This window comes from Aulostomus chinensis, chromosome 24, assembly GCF_037954235.1.
Source record: "Aulostomus chinensis isolate RoL2024-O1b breed Wild chromosome 24, RoL_Achi_v1.0, whole genome shotgun sequence".
In the NCBI taxonomy this organism is placed as follows: Eukaryota; Metazoa; Chordata; class Actinopteri; order Syngnathiformes; family Aulostomidae; genus Aulostomus; species Aulostomus chinensis.
This window is the reverse complement of record NC_141343.1, coordinates 7,992,586-8,013,033: the sequence shown is the minus strand read 5'-3', so window position 1 is coordinate 8,013,033 and position 20,448 is coordinate 7,992,586. Positions and strand designations below refer to the sequence as shown.

At 43.7% G+C, this 20,448-nt stretch overlaps 2 protein-coding genes across 4 annotated transcripts in view; one reads left to right on the top strand and one right to left on the bottom strand.

The window, feature by feature from the left end:
* Positions 1-6,819: 6,819 nt before the first annotated feature.
* Positions 6,820-20,448, bottom strand: part of LOC147238625 (glucosidase 2 subunit beta-like) — a 152,902-nt gene continuing 139,273 nt past the window's right edge. For all 3 annotated transcript variants that reach the window (XM_086198087.1, XM_086198088.1, XM_086198089.1), the window contains 2 exons: positions 11,761-11,857; positions 6,820-7,247 (listed from right to left, as the gene is read on the bottom strand). In XM_086198087.1, coding sequence (XP_086054213.1) covers positions 7,110-7,247; positions 11,761-11,857 — 235 coding nt within the window. In that variant the 3' untranslated portion in view covers positions 6,820-7,109. The remainder of the gene's footprint in view (positions 7,248-11,760; positions 11,858-20,448) is intronic.
* Positions 10,493-20,448, top strand: part of LOC147238623 (fatty acid-binding protein, intestinal-like) — a 183,087-nt gene continuing 173,131 nt past the window's right edge. The window contains exon 1 of the mRNA XM_086198095.1: positions 10,493-10,669. The gene's annotated coding sequence lies outside the window, so the exon portion shown is untranslated. The remainder of the gene's footprint in view (positions 10,670-20,448) is intronic.

Genomic DNA, 20,448 nt, shown 5'->3' with positions numbered 1-20,448 from the left:
TAAAACCCGCTATGACTCACCTTTGTAGAAGTGCTGCTCACGCTCAGTAAGAGTAACGAGGAGCTTCTCTTATTTTGAATATGTGTCAGGTGTTTTGCTTTTTTCTGAGGCTTCCCGGACCCTGAACGTCCTCTCAACCCCCCCCCCCTGTAAGTGGGAAAAGCCAACTGCGGGAAGCCCCTGGTAACCACATGCTATCACAGCTCGGCCTTCCAGCCTCCAACCGCGACATGCTTACACTCATCCACTCCACAGGGGAAGTGTTGAGCCTGGCTCGCTGACGTGAGAGCACAAACACAGAAACATTCACCCGCCACCAGCAACCCGGCGTCTCTCTCTCTCTCTCTCTCTCTCTCTCTCTCCCTCCGTCGCCGCTCCTCCTCCGAACGCTGTTTTCTACTCTCCTCAACTCAAAGAGCAGTTTTCCCTCAAGCCTCGTCTCAGTGTGTCATTTTTGTTGCTGTTTGACTGTTGCTCTCTTTTCCACCTTCTCTCTCTCTCTCCCTGTCAATATTAGTCTTTGTTCATCTGCATCTGTAATTCTCTCACTCCTCCTTATTCTTACAGGGCTCCCCTTCTGAGTTCTATGATTTCTACAGTTACTACCTCAGTTTATTATTGGGGATTTTTTTTTTTTTTTTTGTCAAAGTTAAAGCCGCTGTTTTCACTTTGCTTTGTTTTCATGAAGTACTGTGCGGCGAAAATAGCATCAGCCTGAAAGAACGTGAACTTAGCTTCTCTGAATCCTTAATTGAGGCACAAAGATGCAGTTTCAAATTGAAAATGTGGCTTTAAGAGGCAAAAAAATTCTTCTCCAAATGGAAATTGGATTTATTGTGAACAAAAATGCAGTCTCTCTTAATTCAGCACCATGAAAGGGAGATTTTTGTTGGCAGTCTAAAGACGCTAGCGCTTCAAATTCCACACTCAAAATCACTAGGGGGCAGCATACTATCGGAAAACAAGGGAGTGCTTACTTCTTGAGAACAAGCTTGAAGGTGAAACTCTAAATTTAACAATTGGGGACGCTCCTTTGTGGTGTTGTTCCATTTATGATATCAAAATTGGTCTGATTTCCAGAAACGAGTCCTACGGTGCTTCCAGGATGAAAATTGTTGTTTTTCCAGGACTGGGATAGTCAAGATGGCTGCTTCTGAGAGGACACGCTGTGGTTTACGGGATGACAACAAGATGAGACCAAAAAAAAGAAGCAGAATTACAAGGCAACAACATTTAGAATGTGAAGCTGACAACAATGTGAAGCGAAAAAGAATTCTTTATTTTTTTCAGACTGTCTGTGCTCTCACTTGTTAATGTATTTTATCAGCTGACACAATAAAACTGCTCTCAGCAACTTATTTTCTCTGTTGTTGTTGTAAAATGACGGGGAATGTTACGAAGCAGCGACTGAGCACCACTGAGCTCATTTAGGCTACATGCTAAGCTGCAGCCATTAGCTAATGCTACCAGTCTCTAGATTATGCTACCACCAGGAGTTCACGTTATTGTCCAAAAAGTTGCTAGAACTGAAAACAGTGTGGTGTAGAAATAGAGCTAGTTTACAGGACCAACCACTAATGCTAATTCTGGGACGGTTCTTGTTGTTGTTGTTGGGTTTCTTTTGTAACAGAAAGTTTGAGGTGGTGATGATAATCCCTCTCCCAGCCCCTGACATCAGCAGTTTTTGGTTCCAGACCAGCAACGTGTCAGTACCGGACTGAAAGTTGTTCTCCGTACCTTGAACCGATTTTGCCTGTCTGAAGAGAAGAAAACGTTCTTCATCTGCCCCGATTGTAAGAAATGCTAACTTCTTCAGCATGAACTGAGGGTGAAACTCTCCATTTAACCGTTGGCGAACATTCCAGCACTCACCTGCGCTCACAAGTTAATGTGACGGTTCTGATTCGCTCGGCTCGGTCGGGTTTATGACCCCCAAACTCTTTTTCACAAACATACATTTCGTGTAAGAACTGGGACTTTGTTGTTGTTGTTGTTAATAGCAGTCACAAAGTTTTAGTTGGGTATGATCGTCGTCGTGCCCCCCCTTCAGTCCCTGACATCAGCAGTTCTTAGTTCTAGACAGCAACACTGATCTGAGACTGGTTTTCTGGCCAGATTGTTTGGTTTTTCTTTTTCCAATCATGTAAACGTGATGAACTAAGGCCGGCTCTCAACTGGGTCGTTAGAGATTTCGCCGCCTCTGGGGATGTACCCCATACATCTGCTTGGATCATTTGCTGTGCCTCTGTAAATATTTCCCAGTTCATTTTTATTATTGGACATATAAAACGATTTTAAAAAATCTAGACTCTGAACAAAAATACTCAAACTGTCACTAAGAACCTGGAAAAAAAAACTTCAAAAAAAATACGTGGTTTGTCTCTTAAAAACACATTCAGTATCAGGAAATGTAAACTGGAGATGTTGTGTTGTTTGTCCGTGTTTGTAGGCTGGAGTCTGGCTGTGAAGCATCCTGTCACCATTGTGACTAAATAGACTGGAGTGAAGTGTGGACGTGACGGAGATGGATGCGACTGTCGCACGCCGACACAACGCCAGCGCCCATTTTCCCCTCTCAGCCCTGAGGGTATAACTGGCCTCCCTTCAAAGGAGGATGCTTAAAAACAATCTCGCAAAGAGTGAACGCGGCACTGGTGGGCGTCAGTTAACCAGTCAGTCACTAGTCAGTCAGTCAGGCGGAGGCAGCGCCGCGCTGCCGCTCACTCCAGAGAACAGGTACCCTGAACTAGTTTCTACAAAGCTGAGTCGGAGATTTAATGCAATATAAAGCCTCTGGGCCCTTTTAGCAATTTGGAGTCAACACACAAATACGCCCACGCTCAACTGGAAAGACTTTCCATCCCTGCCCCTTCATGTGCAAATGTGCTGAATGGAGGTGTGCAAGTATGTGCTAGCATGTGTGTGTGTGTGCGTGTGCTGTTTCCCCGCCGCACAACTCCCTCTGTGCCTTTTTCTGATCTGCAGCAACACATCAATGGCCTGTCAGTTCAAAACCCAGTACAAAGCTGCGCCGCGCTCGCTTGTTTTTTCGAAATAATCGTCCATTTACACCACTTCCCGCCCATGCTGTGTGTGGGGCGAAGTCATTTAGCTTGCGATGATCATTGAGTAAAGTGAAGAGATCTTGAGTGAGGGTCTCCAGATGCCAGCGATACACTGTAGCTGTGTGACTGGCGGCGTCTCCAGCTGACGTCTGGGGGAAGATGTTGATGCTGCTGACATCAGAAACGTTGAAATGAGATTAAAATGTTAACACTGTACCACGATATGGAGCGGCCGCAGAGAGGAAATAAATAGAGAACTTGTTCCCTCAATTTAGTTATTTAGAGGCCGCAAGACATAACTTGTTCCCTCAATTTAGTTATTGAGAGGCCGCAAGACACAACTTGTTCCCTCAATTTAGTTATTTAGAGGCCGCAAGACACAACTTGTTCCCTCAATTTAGTTATTTAGAGGCCGCAAGACACAACTTGTTCCCTCAATTTAGTTATTTAGAGGCCGCAAGACACAACTTGTTCCCTCAATTTAGTTACTTTAAGGCCAAAGATATAGCTTTTTTTTCAGTTTAGTTATTTTAAGGCCGCAAGGCATAACTTGTTCCCTCAATGTACTTATCTTGAGGCCACTTAAGGTGTAACTTGTTCTCTAAATTTACTTATTTGAAGGCCACAAGGTGTAATCTCTTCATAAATATAAAATTACTGAGCTGAATTTTTTTTGTGGACTCAAAATAACTAAATTGAGGGAACGAGTTATTTCAAGTGGCCTAAAAGCAAACAAACATACCAACATGCATATGGGTGTTTTTCTCTCTCCATGCCAACAAAGAAAATCTCTGTGCACAGCAATGTTGTCTTGCCAGTTTGGCTGAATAAACAAGGTTTTTCTTTGCTGTTAACTGACTGTAAACATGATAACACGGTGTGAGTCGTCAGATTTCGATACATTCAGACATTTTGTTCCGTTCTTTTGTGGGAATGCTGTTTGACCATGGCTCTGAAAAACTGAAAGCGAAAGCAAATAGTTGGAGCTGCCGTCAAATCGACAGCGCGGATGGAAACTGAAGCCAGATAAATAAAAAGCAGCATTCCCTGAGCTACAGCGCCCGCGGCTATTGCATCGCTAGCAGGCAAACAGCCACCCAGTTGCCCCAGCAGGGGAGGAATATATGAAGCAGCCGATTGGCTACCTGACAGCTGATTTAGCTCCCCTTTAATAAGCAGGAAGCTCTGCTGCTGCAAAAAAAAACACACAAAAAAAACTCCACAAGCAGTTACATAACCACATCATAGACAGCGAGCGCAGCAGGAGTCGTGTGAAATCAAGAGATGCTCCGCTCACTATACATTTATGACAGTGAGACGTGTGTTAACCCCCTTAAGTTGTTTGATTAGACACATGAGCACTTATGTATGCGCAGAATATAATGTCTAGTTGTACCTTTGAAGATGAAAAAAACACCAGCATGATTTTATTGGTTTTCATTTATCTCTTTGTTATCAAAGCAGCTTTATGATTTAGGTCATTTTACTCGAACAGACGGGGAACAGTCTTCTCAGGAATATGCAAGACTTATTTTCTATTTTTGTTATTGCCAGTAAAAAGTGTTCCTTAATACTTTCCCCCGCTCTCTCTGCCCCGAACCCACTGGTTCGTCTGACATGTGAAAATGGGTCACAAATAAAAGTTTCATTTTAAACTAGAAGGGAACTCTGCAGAGCGCAGAGCTGGGCCAAGGCAAGCGTACAAAAATAGAGGTTCCTAAGTTAAGATGATAATAGGTTCTCCCCCTGGCCCGTACAACAACGCTCCAACAACAAGCGGGAAAATTAACCAAGTAGTTGTTTTTTTGGGTTTTTTTTGTGAGCGTAAACTTGCAATCAAACGGCACAACAACTTCCTTGGGTTGCAAACGTATTTGTTCGTGAATTAAAGCCACACTTCACCCGGAAAAAAAAAAGTATTGCCATCCAGGTACTCACAAATTTATGTTACGCTCCCAAATATATTTTTCCCCTTTATGTATTATGTCTTTTTGACACCGGAATGCTGGAAGAGCCAGCCACGTATTTTGAGCTCAAAGCTGCAAGTGAGTAAAAAAAACAAAACTCTACCAAAAACGTCCATTTAAAGTTTGCAAATTGACACTTCTGGGCATTTTTTTCTGTTATTAATCACCTGTTGCTGTTAGCATGACGCTAAATATACGTGACCAGCTCCTCCTGTGTTCTGGAGTCAGGATTTGTTTTTTTTCTGGCAGCAGTTGCTTCGGCGTATTGAGTATTTTTTGCAGCGCAGGAAGTGATTCTTCAGCCAAAAGATGTATTTAGCCTTTGAAATGCTCACAAAATGGTGCTCACGTAGACGTGACTTGTCTGTGACCCCAGAATCAAGGGGGAAAAAAAAAAACAGCCGCACATATTTTAATTTGAAGCTAACAGCAACTGACGGCTTACACGCGACAAGAAAAATCTCCATTTCAGAAACTCGAGGAGCATATCATCCGGAGTCATCCACGTCTTCCTGAATCAGCGATATGCTCGGTCATCCAAAACACTCTGATCGGAGCTAAAAACAAACCTTAAACTCTTCTGGTTGGGCGCTAGCATGAACGAGCAGTCGGTTCAAGTGAACACGCCGGCGTGTTTGCTTTCTTCTGTTCGTTTTGAGATGAACTCAGAGGACTGCAGGTGAATGATGCAGCACATTGGGCTCGAGAGTTTGTAAAATGACACCTCTTTGGGCGGTTTTATTGCCGTTAGCCGCAAGTCGCCATGATCATGAAGCTAAATGTACGTGGCTGGCTCTTCCTGCAATCCGGAGTCAAACAGAAGTGACACCTTCACGAGCTGGAGACTTCGATTTGTGAGGACTTCAAATGTGAAAAGCATTTTTTTTTCCTTCTTTTGGATGAACAACATCTGGTGTTTCGCTCGGTGTTTAAAATAAACACATTCATCCAAGAAGTGCTGCTGTTGAAGAATCTTCTCCATCTGTCTCATGTAGTGAGTTGTTGACCTCAGGTACCCTTCACTCTCAGGGCAGGTACGACCACACCTCTGAACTGGAATGAACTGCAAACCGCCCTTTGAATCGTACTTTTCCCTTGATGGACTTGATTTGTCTGAAGATCTTTTGTGATTCTCCCGACTGTTTTCATGTATTTCATAATTTGTGACGTTTGTGTCTGCTGATTATCTTTTGGTCTCAGGCCTCGCTCGAGGAAGACATTTTCATTTCAGCGAAACTGCCTGATTTAATCAAATGAATTCGGAGTGTTTACAGCAGGAGGAGCTGTAACTTTGATGGACTCGAACTGAAGCATTTTAAGGTTTATTAAAAGTAAGAATGATTTGTTACTTGGTTCAACTAGTTTGTAGACAGTAGAAATATCAAACATGGCCACACCTCACAGCAAGAAGGGTCCGGGTTCCAGTCCCAGCTCCGGCACAGGATCTTTCTGTGTGGAGTCTGCATGTTCTCCCTGTTCCTGTGTGGGTTCTCTCTGGTACTCCAGCTTCCTCCCACAGTCCAAAGACATCAAGAGGGGACGAGGCTGATTGATACTCTAAATTGACTGTAGGTGTGACTGTGAGTGTGAATGGTTGTCTGTCTCTATGTGTTGGTCCTGTGATGGACTGGTGACCTGTCCAGGGTGAACCCCGCCTCTCACCTGAAGACTGATGGGATAGACTCCACCCCCCCCACCCCATCGTCGCCCCTTAAATGGATGGATGGATGTCCAGACCTTTCCTGCAGAAGTTCTGGCTGCTGTCTTTCTATTTCACTAACATATAAGAAGTTAAATGAATTTGAATCAAGTTGAACCTTCTTTATTTCCATGGAAATCTTGTTTTTGCACTTCTATCAGGAATAATACTGCAATAGATTCTAAAATGGAAGATGAATAACAAACAATGAAACCTAATGTGTTCTAGGAACAGTGACCTTAGCAAGACTTGCTTAGAACTATATATACATGTTCTGACAACACAGATGTCAGAGGGGACCCTCAGGACCCGGGCCTGTCACTGCAGGCTTGCCGAAGGGGGGTGAGTTAATCTAGGCTAGGCCAGGAAGGGAAGAGGTTAGAGTTCACTGTGGATGCCCCACTGCTTTAGCGCTGGCTGACAGGCCACAGGAGTCTGGAAGTCCATGATGTACTGGCATTTGCTGGGCTCCTTCACCGATCGCAAGCCTGTCTCCGTTCCACATGTCAGCGTGACCTAGAAAAGCACAAGAAAGAAAAGTTGAGGCGGTGCGGGGAGATGAGCCGCTGTTCGCCTGAGTCAAGAGCCATTACAGTTTGATCTCACTAAAGGAGCTGATTGAAGATGTTGTCCTTTCATTTCTTTTATGTATTTATTTATTTTTTTGGTTTCAAGTTTTATTAAAATAAAAACGTTTTTTTGGACCTGAAGTCTGTGAGCGTGGGATGTCACTGTCGAACAACGTGATTGCTACCGCCGTGACTTTAATAGGTGACATTGATGCCCTCTGCAACCAAGTGAAACAGAAGAAAAACTTATTTTACTTCTAGGGGGTTTCCATAGCAACCCCTCACATCACACTGCACCCTGTACTGACAATCCTTCTGGCGAACAAAGGCACCTGGAGAGGGAATGAGACGGGAACTTGACAGATATTATTATGCTTTGGGTTTCAGGCTTGTGCAGCCGGTGATTTGGTTTTTGTTCCGTGCCTGGATTAAAATAGTCTGTTGTTATGTCGCTGAGCATCTTCTATTAAGTGGGTCTGAGCTGCCTGGGTGAGACTAAGTGTGTTGCTGAAAGTGAAGAAGGTAGAGATAAATGTTGAGAGGTGATATGTCACACACCTCCGATCACTTTCTTCTCCAGGAAATGCACTCAGAACCTTTGTTTCTTCTCCTCCATATGCATATCGAGGCTACGTACACGAAGAGGAGGCTACCTGCCGGAGTGGAACCTGGCTGGAGAGATTTACTCCCATCACCAAGAAAGAACAGGCTCGGGTTGCCATTCTGGCTGGTTGCAAAAATAATTTTTAAGTTTTGAGTCCAGGGTTCTGTTTTTGCCTGCAAGGTTCTTCCAAAGCAAATGAGCAAGGCGTTTCTTTCTGGTCCTAATTTGACCCATCAGGACCATTCTGGTGACAGTTTCCCTCAAATTAAATCCAAAAAAGTAAGTCGTCAAGGGAGTCCACGTACCTTTGTCCCTACATTTGTATGATCTGTACCGTACTGCCCCCCCACGGCCCCTCACAATGCTAAAGTTGTTCTGTGGCCGGATATACTGGCGTATGTTCACACTGTGATAAAGTAGGTGGCGCTATACACCAATTTAGATCACAAATACACACAGAGAAGTCGTACCGACTACCCGACAAGATGACATTTGTGAACGTTGCGATTTACTGGAGAGAAGCACGGCAGCGGTGGTCCTGATGCAGGCAGACAAGCAATTCCACCCTTTTTGTTTGTTTGTTGTTGTTGTTGTTGTGGAGACGTCAGCGACCATCTTCTGACGCGCCTTCCTACTGTTACATCCACAGATGATAAAATGGGCTCACGCTATGTGTTCGTCCATCAGGTGAGAAACTGACCAGTCGTTGTCCGTCACACAGCAGAACACTTCTGTGTTTTGGTGCGGTCGTGTTGGCACTTCCAGTGGACCTGCATCTGATACCGTCAGGTGCAGTTGCCTCACACTAGTCGGATTAACTCGACTTGGGAGTTAAACTGACTCAGATCTGGGCCCGTGTCCCCCATGTCAAAGTGCCTCTAGTCATGGGGGTAGGATATCACCACAAAGCTGACCTTTGATATTTTAAGTTAATTCGGTATTCATGTGAAAGTTTGACAAATCCAGCAAATTAATTTTTGATCCGTGGTTAAAAAAAAACAAAACTGTTGGGTAAACATGATATTGACCCTTCCTAAGTTTAATGGATCATCCTTCCCAGATAGCTGCCGCATCCGGGCCACGTTTGGGCCTTGTTTGAGCCACGTTTGGGCCACAGTTGGGCCATGTTTGCCACTTCTGGCTCTGATGTGGGCCAAATTTGGGCCAAACATTCATTGTTATCTTTCCAATTTCAAGAATTTCCTTTGGGGCTCTCACAAGAGTAGGACCGACCAAAAAATGTGTGCCTCCAGACATGACAAGTTGGCATCATGTTGGATTTTCTTCTTTCAAATTTGGTCTCAGAGATCAATAGAGATTCAGATGGCGCGACCGCGTAAAGTCAAACTCCCTCGGCTGCTGTGAGGTCAGGAAGACGAGGGAGACGTGAATAAATAAGACCAACTTTTATTTATCTCATAATTTCACTCCATCATTCAACTTGATTCACTGGAACTTTGTCTTTAACACCTGGCAGCTCTCGTGAAAATGCTTCCCATAAGATTTAACCTTTGTGTTTATTTTTGTCTGATATTAGTCAGTGTTTCCGCCTTCCCAAGAACGATGACAAAATTGGTAAAAACCACTGTCTACCTTGGAGTGAAAGTGGGACAGTCCTTTAAACGACAGGGGAGGGGGGGGGCGCTGGTTGTAATAAAGAGAAACTGTTGCGGCATTGATGCTAAGTGCACATGCAACAGTCGCAGCTCAGCACTTTGGATTTAATTAAGAAGTGAAACAGTTGGGCTCAACCTTCCTCATAGACTCTTTAGATGCCCTGCACACTGCTTGAATCTGGATTCCTTCCATTTCCGCCGCTGAAACAATACAGCGCCGGTCCCTCTCTAAAGTATAAAGGAGAGTTTCTAGCCCAAGACGAGATTCAGCCTTTCAAATATAATGAGCGTCGACTTCTGACAAGACTTCATTTATGCCGACTGCACCCAGTTAGGGGCTTGTACCAAAAGGATTTCATTTAGTCTTCTCAAAGGGGGCCCCCCTTTTTGCAAACCACGTTTATTGCACTCCCATTTGAAGAAGGGGGCCAGGCCAAAAGAAATGAGATTATTAAACGTGCTACATTTAAAAAAATAAAATAAAAATCTAAGGGAGATCTCATAAATGGGTGGTGGAAGAGGAGCGAATGTCGGGGAAACCACAGCGAGGACGGGGACGCGGCTTCTGTCGCTTGACATCTTTGCGTTGTTGAAATCTTCATATCTGTGATTAATGCAGTTAAGAGGCGGGTCATTTATGTTTCCTTCCTCGGTTTGAGCTCTATTTTCTATCTATTTAATGATCTCGAAAGCCCAGTGAAGTCTGAATGACTGGAAAACACACAGATCTTGTGTTTGACAAAAAGTGCTGAGAAACTGTTTTGACTGGAGTGTTGTGGCGTGGAAGTAGAACCCACTTAGAACTCCTTTAAAACTCCTCCTAATCATCAGAATTTTTGAAGGTGTGTGAAGCAGTTCAGGTGGGCCACCAGCCAATCACCTCCTCTCCTGCTCTCCTCCTGGCACTCCCTCAATCAACCACAGCTGTGTGTCAATGTGTGTGTGTGTGTGTGTGAGAATGATTGAGGGAAGAAGTTAGCTTGCTGTGCTAACAACAGCAGCCGTTGACACAGTCCTGTTCGGGATTTTTGGGGGAATTTTTTCGGGTATGGATACATGGTTTGTCGTTCGACCACCTGTTCGGCAAAGAGAAGAGTTTCCACGCGCCGTTGGAGCAAAGTCAGCTGGACATCAAGCTGAGGTTTAAAGGTAAGAGCTGCTGCTGCTGTTGCTGCTGCTGTTTGCTGACTCTCAACCTTTGTGATTCCTCTTGGTTTCTGCTTTCTGATTGAGCTTGGTAGATCTCAATTAGCGATGTTGCTTCAACAAGCGTAAAAGGTCCTCAATCCTGGCTTCATCCCGAATCGATGCCAAATTACCTACACTAACGTCCCTGATTTTATTTCTCTTCCTGGACTTTAACAAGTCACTCCCTTGCTACTTGTGTCCACTGGGAACCCACAAGTATTTGGGCCTTTTACGACTGATGGGTGTCGCATGTCGCCTAACTCGCCTGCTCTTTTGTGCCTTCGACCATCACGTGAAAGTTGTCTCTTCCTGATATTTGTGATCAGCTCACTCAACTTCCTTGCCGCCGAGCAGTTTAAGATGTTGCTGTTGCTGAGATTGTTGGATTTTATGTTTTTTTTTATTGGTTTCTGTCTCTGGTTGGTTTGCGTTCACTCGTATTTAATTTGATCTTGAAGACCTGCAGCTGGCATTCATGCGTGTTTCTGTCAGAGCTGAGTTTGTGCTGCTTGCTGTTCCTGTTACGGCCCGTCTCCCTTCCTTTCAATGATGGACTGTGACTCTGTTCAGGAATTAAGGGTACATGTCAGCAGAAAGCGTCCTTACATCTGCCTGTGTGTTTTGGGGGGCTGGTGTCCCCTGGACTTTTCATGGGGGGACAACGTCTCTCTGACTGTGTCCCTCTCTGCCTGTGTGTGTGTGGGTGTGTGTGTGTGTGCATTACTCACACCATTGATAAACGTAGTGCTTTTCATGCATGTCACTTATTCCCGAGGTTTTATCGTTGTGGTGACCCACTGAACACCGCTCATCAAAAGTAAAACCTCCGTGAATCCTAACAGGTTCCGTATCACGCCGTTTTTATGTCGCGTGCTGAGCAAAGTGATTCTTTACGGTCTCCGTCTGTTTATTTGACATTTCCCCGTCTGTCTGTGTGCATGTCATTTGCTCGTCTGTACATCTATTAGTTAATTAATGTCTGCTTGTTGTGTGCTCCCATTATCACAGAGGATGATCTTGTGTGTGTGTGTGTGTGTGTGTGTGGTTCTCACCGTGGTGCTTCGTGATCCACCTTGCCAGCAAGGTTCTCCGTTCTCGTACACCATGTGACTGTACAGATTCTTTGTTCCTGCCCACATCCCCCATTTGCTGAAAAGAAAGAAAAGAGAACAGTCACAATTTTTAGATCTATCAGTCAACCTTTTCTGGATAGTTTGGACAAACTGAACACAAAAGGACATCATTTTCAACTCTTAAGTTATTGGAACTGAAAAACAGTCTCTCTCTCTCCAGCAAACATTAAAAAAGCTGGCAAGCTCGTAAGTCTGGCAGTGGCCTTCTGTTGCTTTCTGGCTCCTGCTGCCTCACATCCCCTCTCCTCTTCAACAATGGAGGGGAAATATTAATTACCATTTTGTCAGAGTTAATTCAACGTGCGTTAAAACACGAGGGAGGCGGAGGAAGGCTACACAGATCTCGAATGAGGCGGCGCCTGCTTGCTAATTACATTTCACCCAACATTTTAAGGGGAGGTAGGCGAACAAAATCAAACCACGGGGGGGCGCTGGACCCTCGCCAACGCAGATGCTATTTTGAGGTCAACGTCACGTGATCGCTCATTGAACTCTGGCAGTTTATTAGAGGCAGGTCAGTAGTAAGAGAGCAAAGTCTTTTATTACGTGCATGGCTGCAGACCAATGTTGCTTTGAGCCGCTGTGCGTGCATGAGGAAGCCACAGAGACCAAATGACTGCTAGTTAGCTTAGCACAATGAATGGTATTGGATGGGAAGTGTTAGCATACCTCCGTCAACTCAAGTTCAGGATGCGCAACCCCGGTTTTTAAAGCATTTGATGATGTTTGACAAAGGTAAGCTAACACTTACCCTACTACCATTCATTGTGCTAAGCTAATTAGCCTGTCCCTGAAGGTTTTGGCTCCTTAAGTCACACACAGGGGAGAGGAGGGTATTGATCTTCTTGTCTGGCTCTGTAGAGGATGAACAATAAATGTATTTGACCAAAAGTTTGCATGGTCCTTTAACAGCTTGTCAATGATGTATTAATCATCTTGGATAAAGGACTCCAAAAGCTCGTCAATTGAAGATATTGTTCTTTTTAATCTCCCCAAGTGCTTTTCTGCCAACAGGGGCACAACAGTTGATCAATGTGAAGCTTTGACCTTTCCACAGGGGATTAAAGTAGTAAGATGTGCTCTGCTCTTTGATTGCTGCTTTTAGTATTATGGAAGCTAATCTGCCATATTTCATGACCTCATAACATCTTTGATATTTTTATGACTTCTGTACATCTATGATACTAATGCACATTAGGTTGATATTGATTTTTTTTTTCTGCAGCTCTATAGCAAAGCAGTATTTCACGTTGAATTACTTTTTATCGTGCTTTGTTTCTGACCATAACCAGCAGAAATAAAGATACAGACGTACACATGAGGTTTTAATAACACCGTATCTCCCAGTTATGAAACATAAGACTTCTTCCCAAATTCCTTTATTCTCTTCTTGACCTTGGAAAAAAAAAAAAAAAAGCCAAACATGGAGTCCACTTTGATTTCAAAAAGCACTCTCTTGCTTTTACAGAGACACGAGTGGGGCTTTTCTGCCGTCTATGACGGGCACGGCTTATTTAAGATGCCTGAACGGGTCAGTCAGAGGTGAATTGCTCACACAAGTGGAAGCCGGCTGGGCCCGAGCGTCTCGCCTTTTCCCTTCCAGTCTGTTTGATTGGGTTTTAGCACTCTGTTAGGCCCTCAAATGGATTGCTGTCAGGGGCCGACAGACATTGGCAAGCCGAGAGGGTGACAGCACTGTGGCTCTTGCTACTAGTTGACCAGCGATCCCATGCGCGTCACCTCCATCCATACATGTCCGTCGTAACCTCCCCCAACGCACACATGCAGCTCATTCCCTCGTCTCACCTTCGTTCCCTTCCTCCCTTAATCTCCATTCTCGCTCTGTCAGCTCTCCGGTGCGCCAGCAGGCAGCGTCGACCCTGTCAATTAGGCTTGACTTATCACTGAGATGTGGCCAACACACTCCTGTCACTCGGAGTCACAAGACGGAATATTATTGACAGATCATTCCCCGTAATAATAATACTTGCACTTGGTATTGGCAGGCCATTTTCTGCAGTCATTTTACGGCTACCAGCAGACTAATGCACAGCTTACACTTCTTAACACACCGGCTCTTACCCACAGCACCCAGGTGTATAAATATACTGTGTATCTCAATATTAGCTTGTGACAGACAATATAGCACCACCCAAATGTGCAAAATGTTTGCCGTCTTGCACAATGTGTCAATTCATCATCCAGTTTTGCACAGTTTAGCTTAAGCTTCTTGTGTGGAATAGGCTACATCACATGCTACGCTGTTGTTACAAAAAGAAAAGGAAAAAAAAAAGGATGGATTGAGTTTAGTGCCATGCTAATCCCGCCAAAGGACTCGTCTCACCATCTCAATTTTGCCCATTTGGATGATTGAGAGAGATGCACAATTTAATTACTTATCCACATTCAAGTTAGCAGAAGGCTAAACGGAAGTAGTTCCCATGGGATTTTTCAACTGTTACTTTTTCTTTGGCTGTAAATTAGTAAACGAATTCTTTAAATGGAACGTCGATCCTGAAATGACTCCCTCTTGCTATCAGAATTTGATCCACTGACATTTTGGATGATTATTACTGCCAAATGATTGAATTATTTGTCCTCATTCAAGGTAGCAGAGGGCTAACTGGATGGAGCTAGCTTTATAAATGTTCAGTATGCCTCATGCAGGCACATTGTCACATGCACAATCACAATCTAGTGTAAAATTCAGAGCGGTTTATCTCTCAGCAAGCGATTCATGAGCATTTTGAAATAAATTTCGACGAACATGATGTGTTAGCTTTGAAGCTGCAGCCACGCGATGCTAACTTCGAGCAACACGGCATTATTTACGTCACTGGACGTAACTTCATCCACTGTTACAAGTTGGCCCGATCTTGTGTCACTGTTGCAATTTTCACAGATTTTTGTCTGGAAATACGTGGAAGAGATGCTCAGTTGAATAATTTATCCACTCTCAAGCGAACAGAAGGCCAACCAGAAGTATATGTACCGGCCATGGTGGTTTGCGCTGCTACTGTTTTTGACTGTAAAACCCTGCACAAATGACTTGAGATTCAGGCAAAATCGCTAATGACTTGTATTGTGAGCAGACTTTGATCCAATCACATTTCGTTAACTGCCAGTTGATTAAATGATTTATCCATACTGTATAAGAGTTAGCTGGTGTGGCTCGCTGTAGCTGGTGCGGCTGTCTGTAGCTCGTACGGCTGTCTGTAGCTGGTGTGGCTGTCTTTAGCTGGTGTGGCTGTCTTTAGCTGGTGTGGCTATCTTTAGCTGGTGCGGCTGTCTTTAGTAGGTATGGCTGTCTGTAGCTGGTACGGCTGTCTGTAGCTGGTACGGCTGTCTTTAGCTGGTGCGGCTGTCTGTAGCTGGTGCGGCTGTCTTTACTAATGCAACGACTGATTTACCAGGCGGCGATGACCTTAAGGAGCATAGTTTGAGCTTGTTTGGGGATTTAAGGGACATTCACTTGTACGAAAATGATGTGTAGCTTGAAAGCTACAGCCGCGTGATGCTAACCCATAAGGACATGACATTCTTTCTGAAGCTGCATGTATTTTCTTCCACCGTCCAACGGCTGCTAAGCTGCATCTTTTCTCTCTGCAGCTACGTCAGAAACCCTGTTTTCACATTAATATTCAGATCACCGAGGGTACCTGAGAACAAAGAAAACAGACACATTGCAGCTGTTTTTTTTTCAAATGAAATAACATGAATGAACATAATTATGGTGTGTAAATAGATTAGCATCAGAAGAGGAGAGAAAATTAGCCTCTTTGCAATCCATTTTCAGACATGCGGAGAGAAGCGCGGGTCACAAATGCAGACTTCCCTTTTTAATGATGAATGATGGAAGCTGTTGGACCACATGCTCCTTTCTGGGCTTAAAACACCCCAAATCTTATTAACAGACATCTGGGTTATGATTCACTCTTTGTCTGGCCTTCTCTAATGCCATAAAATGCACCTTCCATCACAGATAAACCTGTAATGGCAGCGTATGTAGCTAGCTAAACCTATTACACATACATTTACTTTGCATCGTGGGTGAGATAATGGGCCTCTGAGAACTCAGACATGCCTCTTACCACACACACATTAGGGAGTCAATCTCATTTAATTTTCTCTCTGAATCACTAAGGTGTGATTTCTATTGACACACTGAATAGCAGATGGAGATTTGATTTAATTACATCCAATACCCACAAAAATACCATTAAAATTGCAGTTTTAGCACCTCCAGAGCCCAATTTACTGTAGGGCTAAATAAAGAATGGAAAAATCTCACATGCGTCAAGACATATTCGGTTAGTAAGCTGCACAAAATGTCAGTATTAGAATATCAGATCGTATGGAGTCATTTTTTTTTAACCTCCTATCATAAACTCTTTCAGAACTTGTTTGTAACTTCTTAAATCCTGATCAAAATAATCGACATAAAAAAAAAAGCCGATTAGCTTTTAATAGCGTCGACGTTGTCGACAAAAATCGATAATAGATGGAATTCATTGTCGACGATTGTCGCCACAGGCGTTTTTCCAACAGAGTGAGGCATCTCACTCGATTATCATCTCTGCCGAGCGTCGCTCATGAGCAGTAGCGTCTCTGTCTCTGAGCGGTAACATACAGGAACGCGACGTCAGCATCAGGTACGCGCACCAAAACTTCTAAAGTTTGGTGGCATTTTAGCCTGGATACGGCGAATAAAAAGACTACTTGTAAAGTTTACAAAGCAGACCGTGCGTGTCATGGCGGTGATGCAGGAACATTTAAAGGAGCCCTCGGGCAGTTGAACAAAACGGAGTCTGACTCGCCTCGGTGAGATTCAAGTAACATTCAAGCCAGTACGGTTTTTAGGACACACATTGTACATTTTATCAGCGTGTTTTCGCTATAAAAGAGAGCTCTAGCCAGACTGTGCCTGACAAACGTGTTTTAAATTAACGAATGTTCAATAAAAGATGTATTTTTCATTGTACCATCTTTCTTGTTTATTATCATTTGCCACATAATTAAATCAACTTCATGCTAAATTTAAGAAAAAATTAATAATTATCCGATTAGTCGACTAATAGTTTCAATTGTCGGTGACTAGTCGACTATTAAAATAGTGGTTAGTTGCAGCCCGAACGTTCACACCAAACGCAACGCGAATTTTCACGTCACTTTATTCGTGTGAATTTGATCTGGATCGATATGTTTGTATTCGCTAATAAAGCGACGCGAAAATTCACATTGCCGTTTGGTGTGAACACAGTCAGTAAGTAACTATTTCAAACATTCTAGTCCACCCTTCTGCAGTCTGTGCCCCTATCTGGCAACGCCCAGAAAAAGACCCTAGACCCGAACCCAGAGAGGGTTGTTTGGTAGTGTCATAGATTTCCTGACTTTTTTCTGTGAAGAACCCAGAGAGGGTGATTTGGTTGTGTGGCTTCCTGGAAAATATACATTTTTACGTTTAGGCAACCCTGCGATCGTCACACTTTTTCTGTTACAAACTGACCCCGGCCCCCCATCAGAGAAGGGGAACGTTATGTGGCCCTCACAGAGAAAAAGTTTGGGGACCCCTGGTTTAACGTGTGTGCAGTGTGTTATTTTTGGATGGTAGCTGGAGCAATCATGCAAATGCATTTTTAACAGCTTCGTTTTCTCTCAGAGGGAAAAGACTCTTGAATTGGTATTGGCAGATACTCCAGGTGTTGATACCAGAATTGGAGATTGGAGTTTGTTCCATAAATTGCGACAGCTTGAACTTTAAAAAAAAAAAAAAAATTTTTAAAGACATTGTTTGGGTGTGAGTACCTGGATCCCTTTTGTGCCAGTCTGAACTCTTTCCCCCCTTCTTATGAAATGGTGACATTTTCGATACGTTTTGACTGGAAATCAACCACGGATGTAGGTTTTACAAATATTAATTATTGTTACATTGAAAATGGCAGATTGAGAATTTGAATCATAATAAAAAAGAAGGTTGCGGCAGGTGTGGGAGCAGTGGAGATGCTTGGATCCTGCATGTGCTTTATTTAGTCAGGCTGTTTAGGGTCCTCATCAGTGGACCGAACTGAGCGTCGGTGCAGTGAAGGAAACGTATCACAGATGGTTTTTATACTGAATTGATGCCATTTTTTGGTGCCATCAAGTAATGCAGAAGTGAATATCAAAAGCTGAGACTGTTCCTCAAAGGTCGTTGGTCATGGATGCTCTAACTGATACGCTTGCCAGTACTGAAACATGTGAAATGATACCCGGCCCTCCAGGCACTACTCCATCCATTTCTGAGCAGCGCCATCAACATCAAGCCTGGCCCTTCACTACACTCCATCCGTTTTCAAGCATGAAGAGGCAGCAACTGTCAACCGTCGGATGTGCCAGCTCAGCATCATATTACATGCGAATACGTCTCTAATAACCAGCTCCCCGCGCCGAATCCTAACCTTGAATTGCTAATGACATACAGTAGCTGTGTTAAAACGGCGTAAAGTCGGTGCTTATTATCATCACCTTCCCACTGTAGCATCCACTCATTAGCTGCCACTGGAATGAATTATAGCTCACAGCGATGCTTTTCGCTGCTTTAACAAGGGGGTCTGGAGCAGCGAGTTAGTCCCCTCACTATGCTGTTAATGTGCTAATCATTTACAGCATGAGGCGCGGCACTGCACTGGCATGTAGGGAGAGCAAGATGGGAGCTGCTGGTTAATTTGGATTCAGTCAAGCAGCAGTGCTACCAAAAAAAAAAAAAAGGTCCCGCTCTCGTGCAGTGCCAAGAAGCATCGCTAACCTCCGCCACTGGTGTAAGGTCACCAATCAGAGAGCGGCTTTTTTTTTTTGAGACGAGCCCAGGCTCAGTCATTACTTTGCCAGTCACTGGTGCTCCCCCTCACCCTTCCACCACCCAGCGTGCCCGGCAACATCATCCATAATTCATACGCACAGGAACATGTGAAGGTCACATTTCACATGACTGACATGCAAAGAAGGACATTCATACCTCCTCCTTTTTTTTTTATTTGCTTACTATTGCGGAGTGCAGGAAAGTACGATATTCGATTGAACGAGTAATAATATGTACAAAACATAAAAACGATGTGTCAAAACTAATAAAAATAAAACATATTTTTTTAAATGCAGAAATAAAAATCAAAACAATAGAATTGGGGGGAAAAAAACAGAAAATAATAATATTCAAACATTTTTACAACAGAAAATACTTAAGTTTTTGTACAGCGATGGTTTTGTTTGTTTCAGCTATTAAAATGGCAGATTTTCTGGGGGTTTATTTGGCGGTGGGTTGCCCGACTGTTGCCAGTTTTCTAAATCCGTCCAACAACAGCACCGTCCATAGCATATTGTTTTCCATTCACTGCATCAACAACACACCGAGGGCATTTCTGTGCAGCTATAAAACAAACTCGGTGCATATTTCATCAACACCTCCTGACAGCTATGAATCGAGGCGGATGTCAAATCCAAATCAGTATTCTGTTAACAGCTCACTTGTGCCTCATTAACGACTGGGCTAGATGTTACCATGGCTACCCAGCAGAAAGGCCACCGGGGGGTTCACAGTGTCAGCTCCCCTCACCCTCCACTCCCTTCCACTTTAACCCTCTCCTCAGACGCACGAGTGTCATTACCCCTTCGCCTTGATTACCAGATAAAGTCTGGCCTGGTAGGGACCGTAGAATATAAACACATTAGGAATGCACTCCCATTATGGCGTGTGTTATGGAGATGAGTTTATGTGGAACCACCACTGTTTCTGCCTGGCTGCGCCAGCGTGCTACGGCCTGCTCCTCTCCAGCGCTGGGCGTTAAGCAGCTGCCATGTTCCCAGGTAAAGAGGGCCCCTCTCGTGGCTAATGGCACTCCAGCGAATGACCTCGACAGCTTGAAAATGAGCACATTAAGTAGAACACTTAAATGTATAATTATGCACTTCTTCTAGTGGAACTGTTAACACTCTGTAGGTTAAATAATTACAGCTTTGATGAAAAAAAAAAACAACTTTTGATTTATCCACCCCCCCCCCCCAAAAAAAAGCCTATCAAAACAATTAAGGAACTGGCTTTGATATGAACATATAAAAGCGAGCGTCATTAAGCGAGTCCATAAAGCAAAAGCAGAGCTATTAGTCCTTTTACTGAGAGACAACACGCGTCGCTGTGATGTACTCGGTTTTGAAAAGATCAAACCAGACCATCAAAACTGAACGGAGGTGGATGAAAACAAACTCGCAAAAAAAAAAGAAAAAAAAGTTTACATTCGACGGACGGATAAAAGCGTAAAACGCAGTGTGTTGCCAGACAATAAAAGAATGTATGCGTGAATGGTTAAGTTTATTCAGGTGCGTTTAAAAAAAAAAAAAAAAAAAGAGAGAGAGAGAGAGAAAATACCCTATAAAAATATTCCGTACATCCAGGTACCTCTGGTATTGTCCAACTGCATATATTATTATGAGCCGATCATTAAAAAAAAAAAAAATTTACATGTATTTTGCAACTTCTATTTAGCAATGTTGTTCGCCTCATAGCAGAATTGCCTGCATCATAATTTGGCCAAAATGAGAGCTCTGCCTTCCTCACCAAACCATCTCATCTAAAAA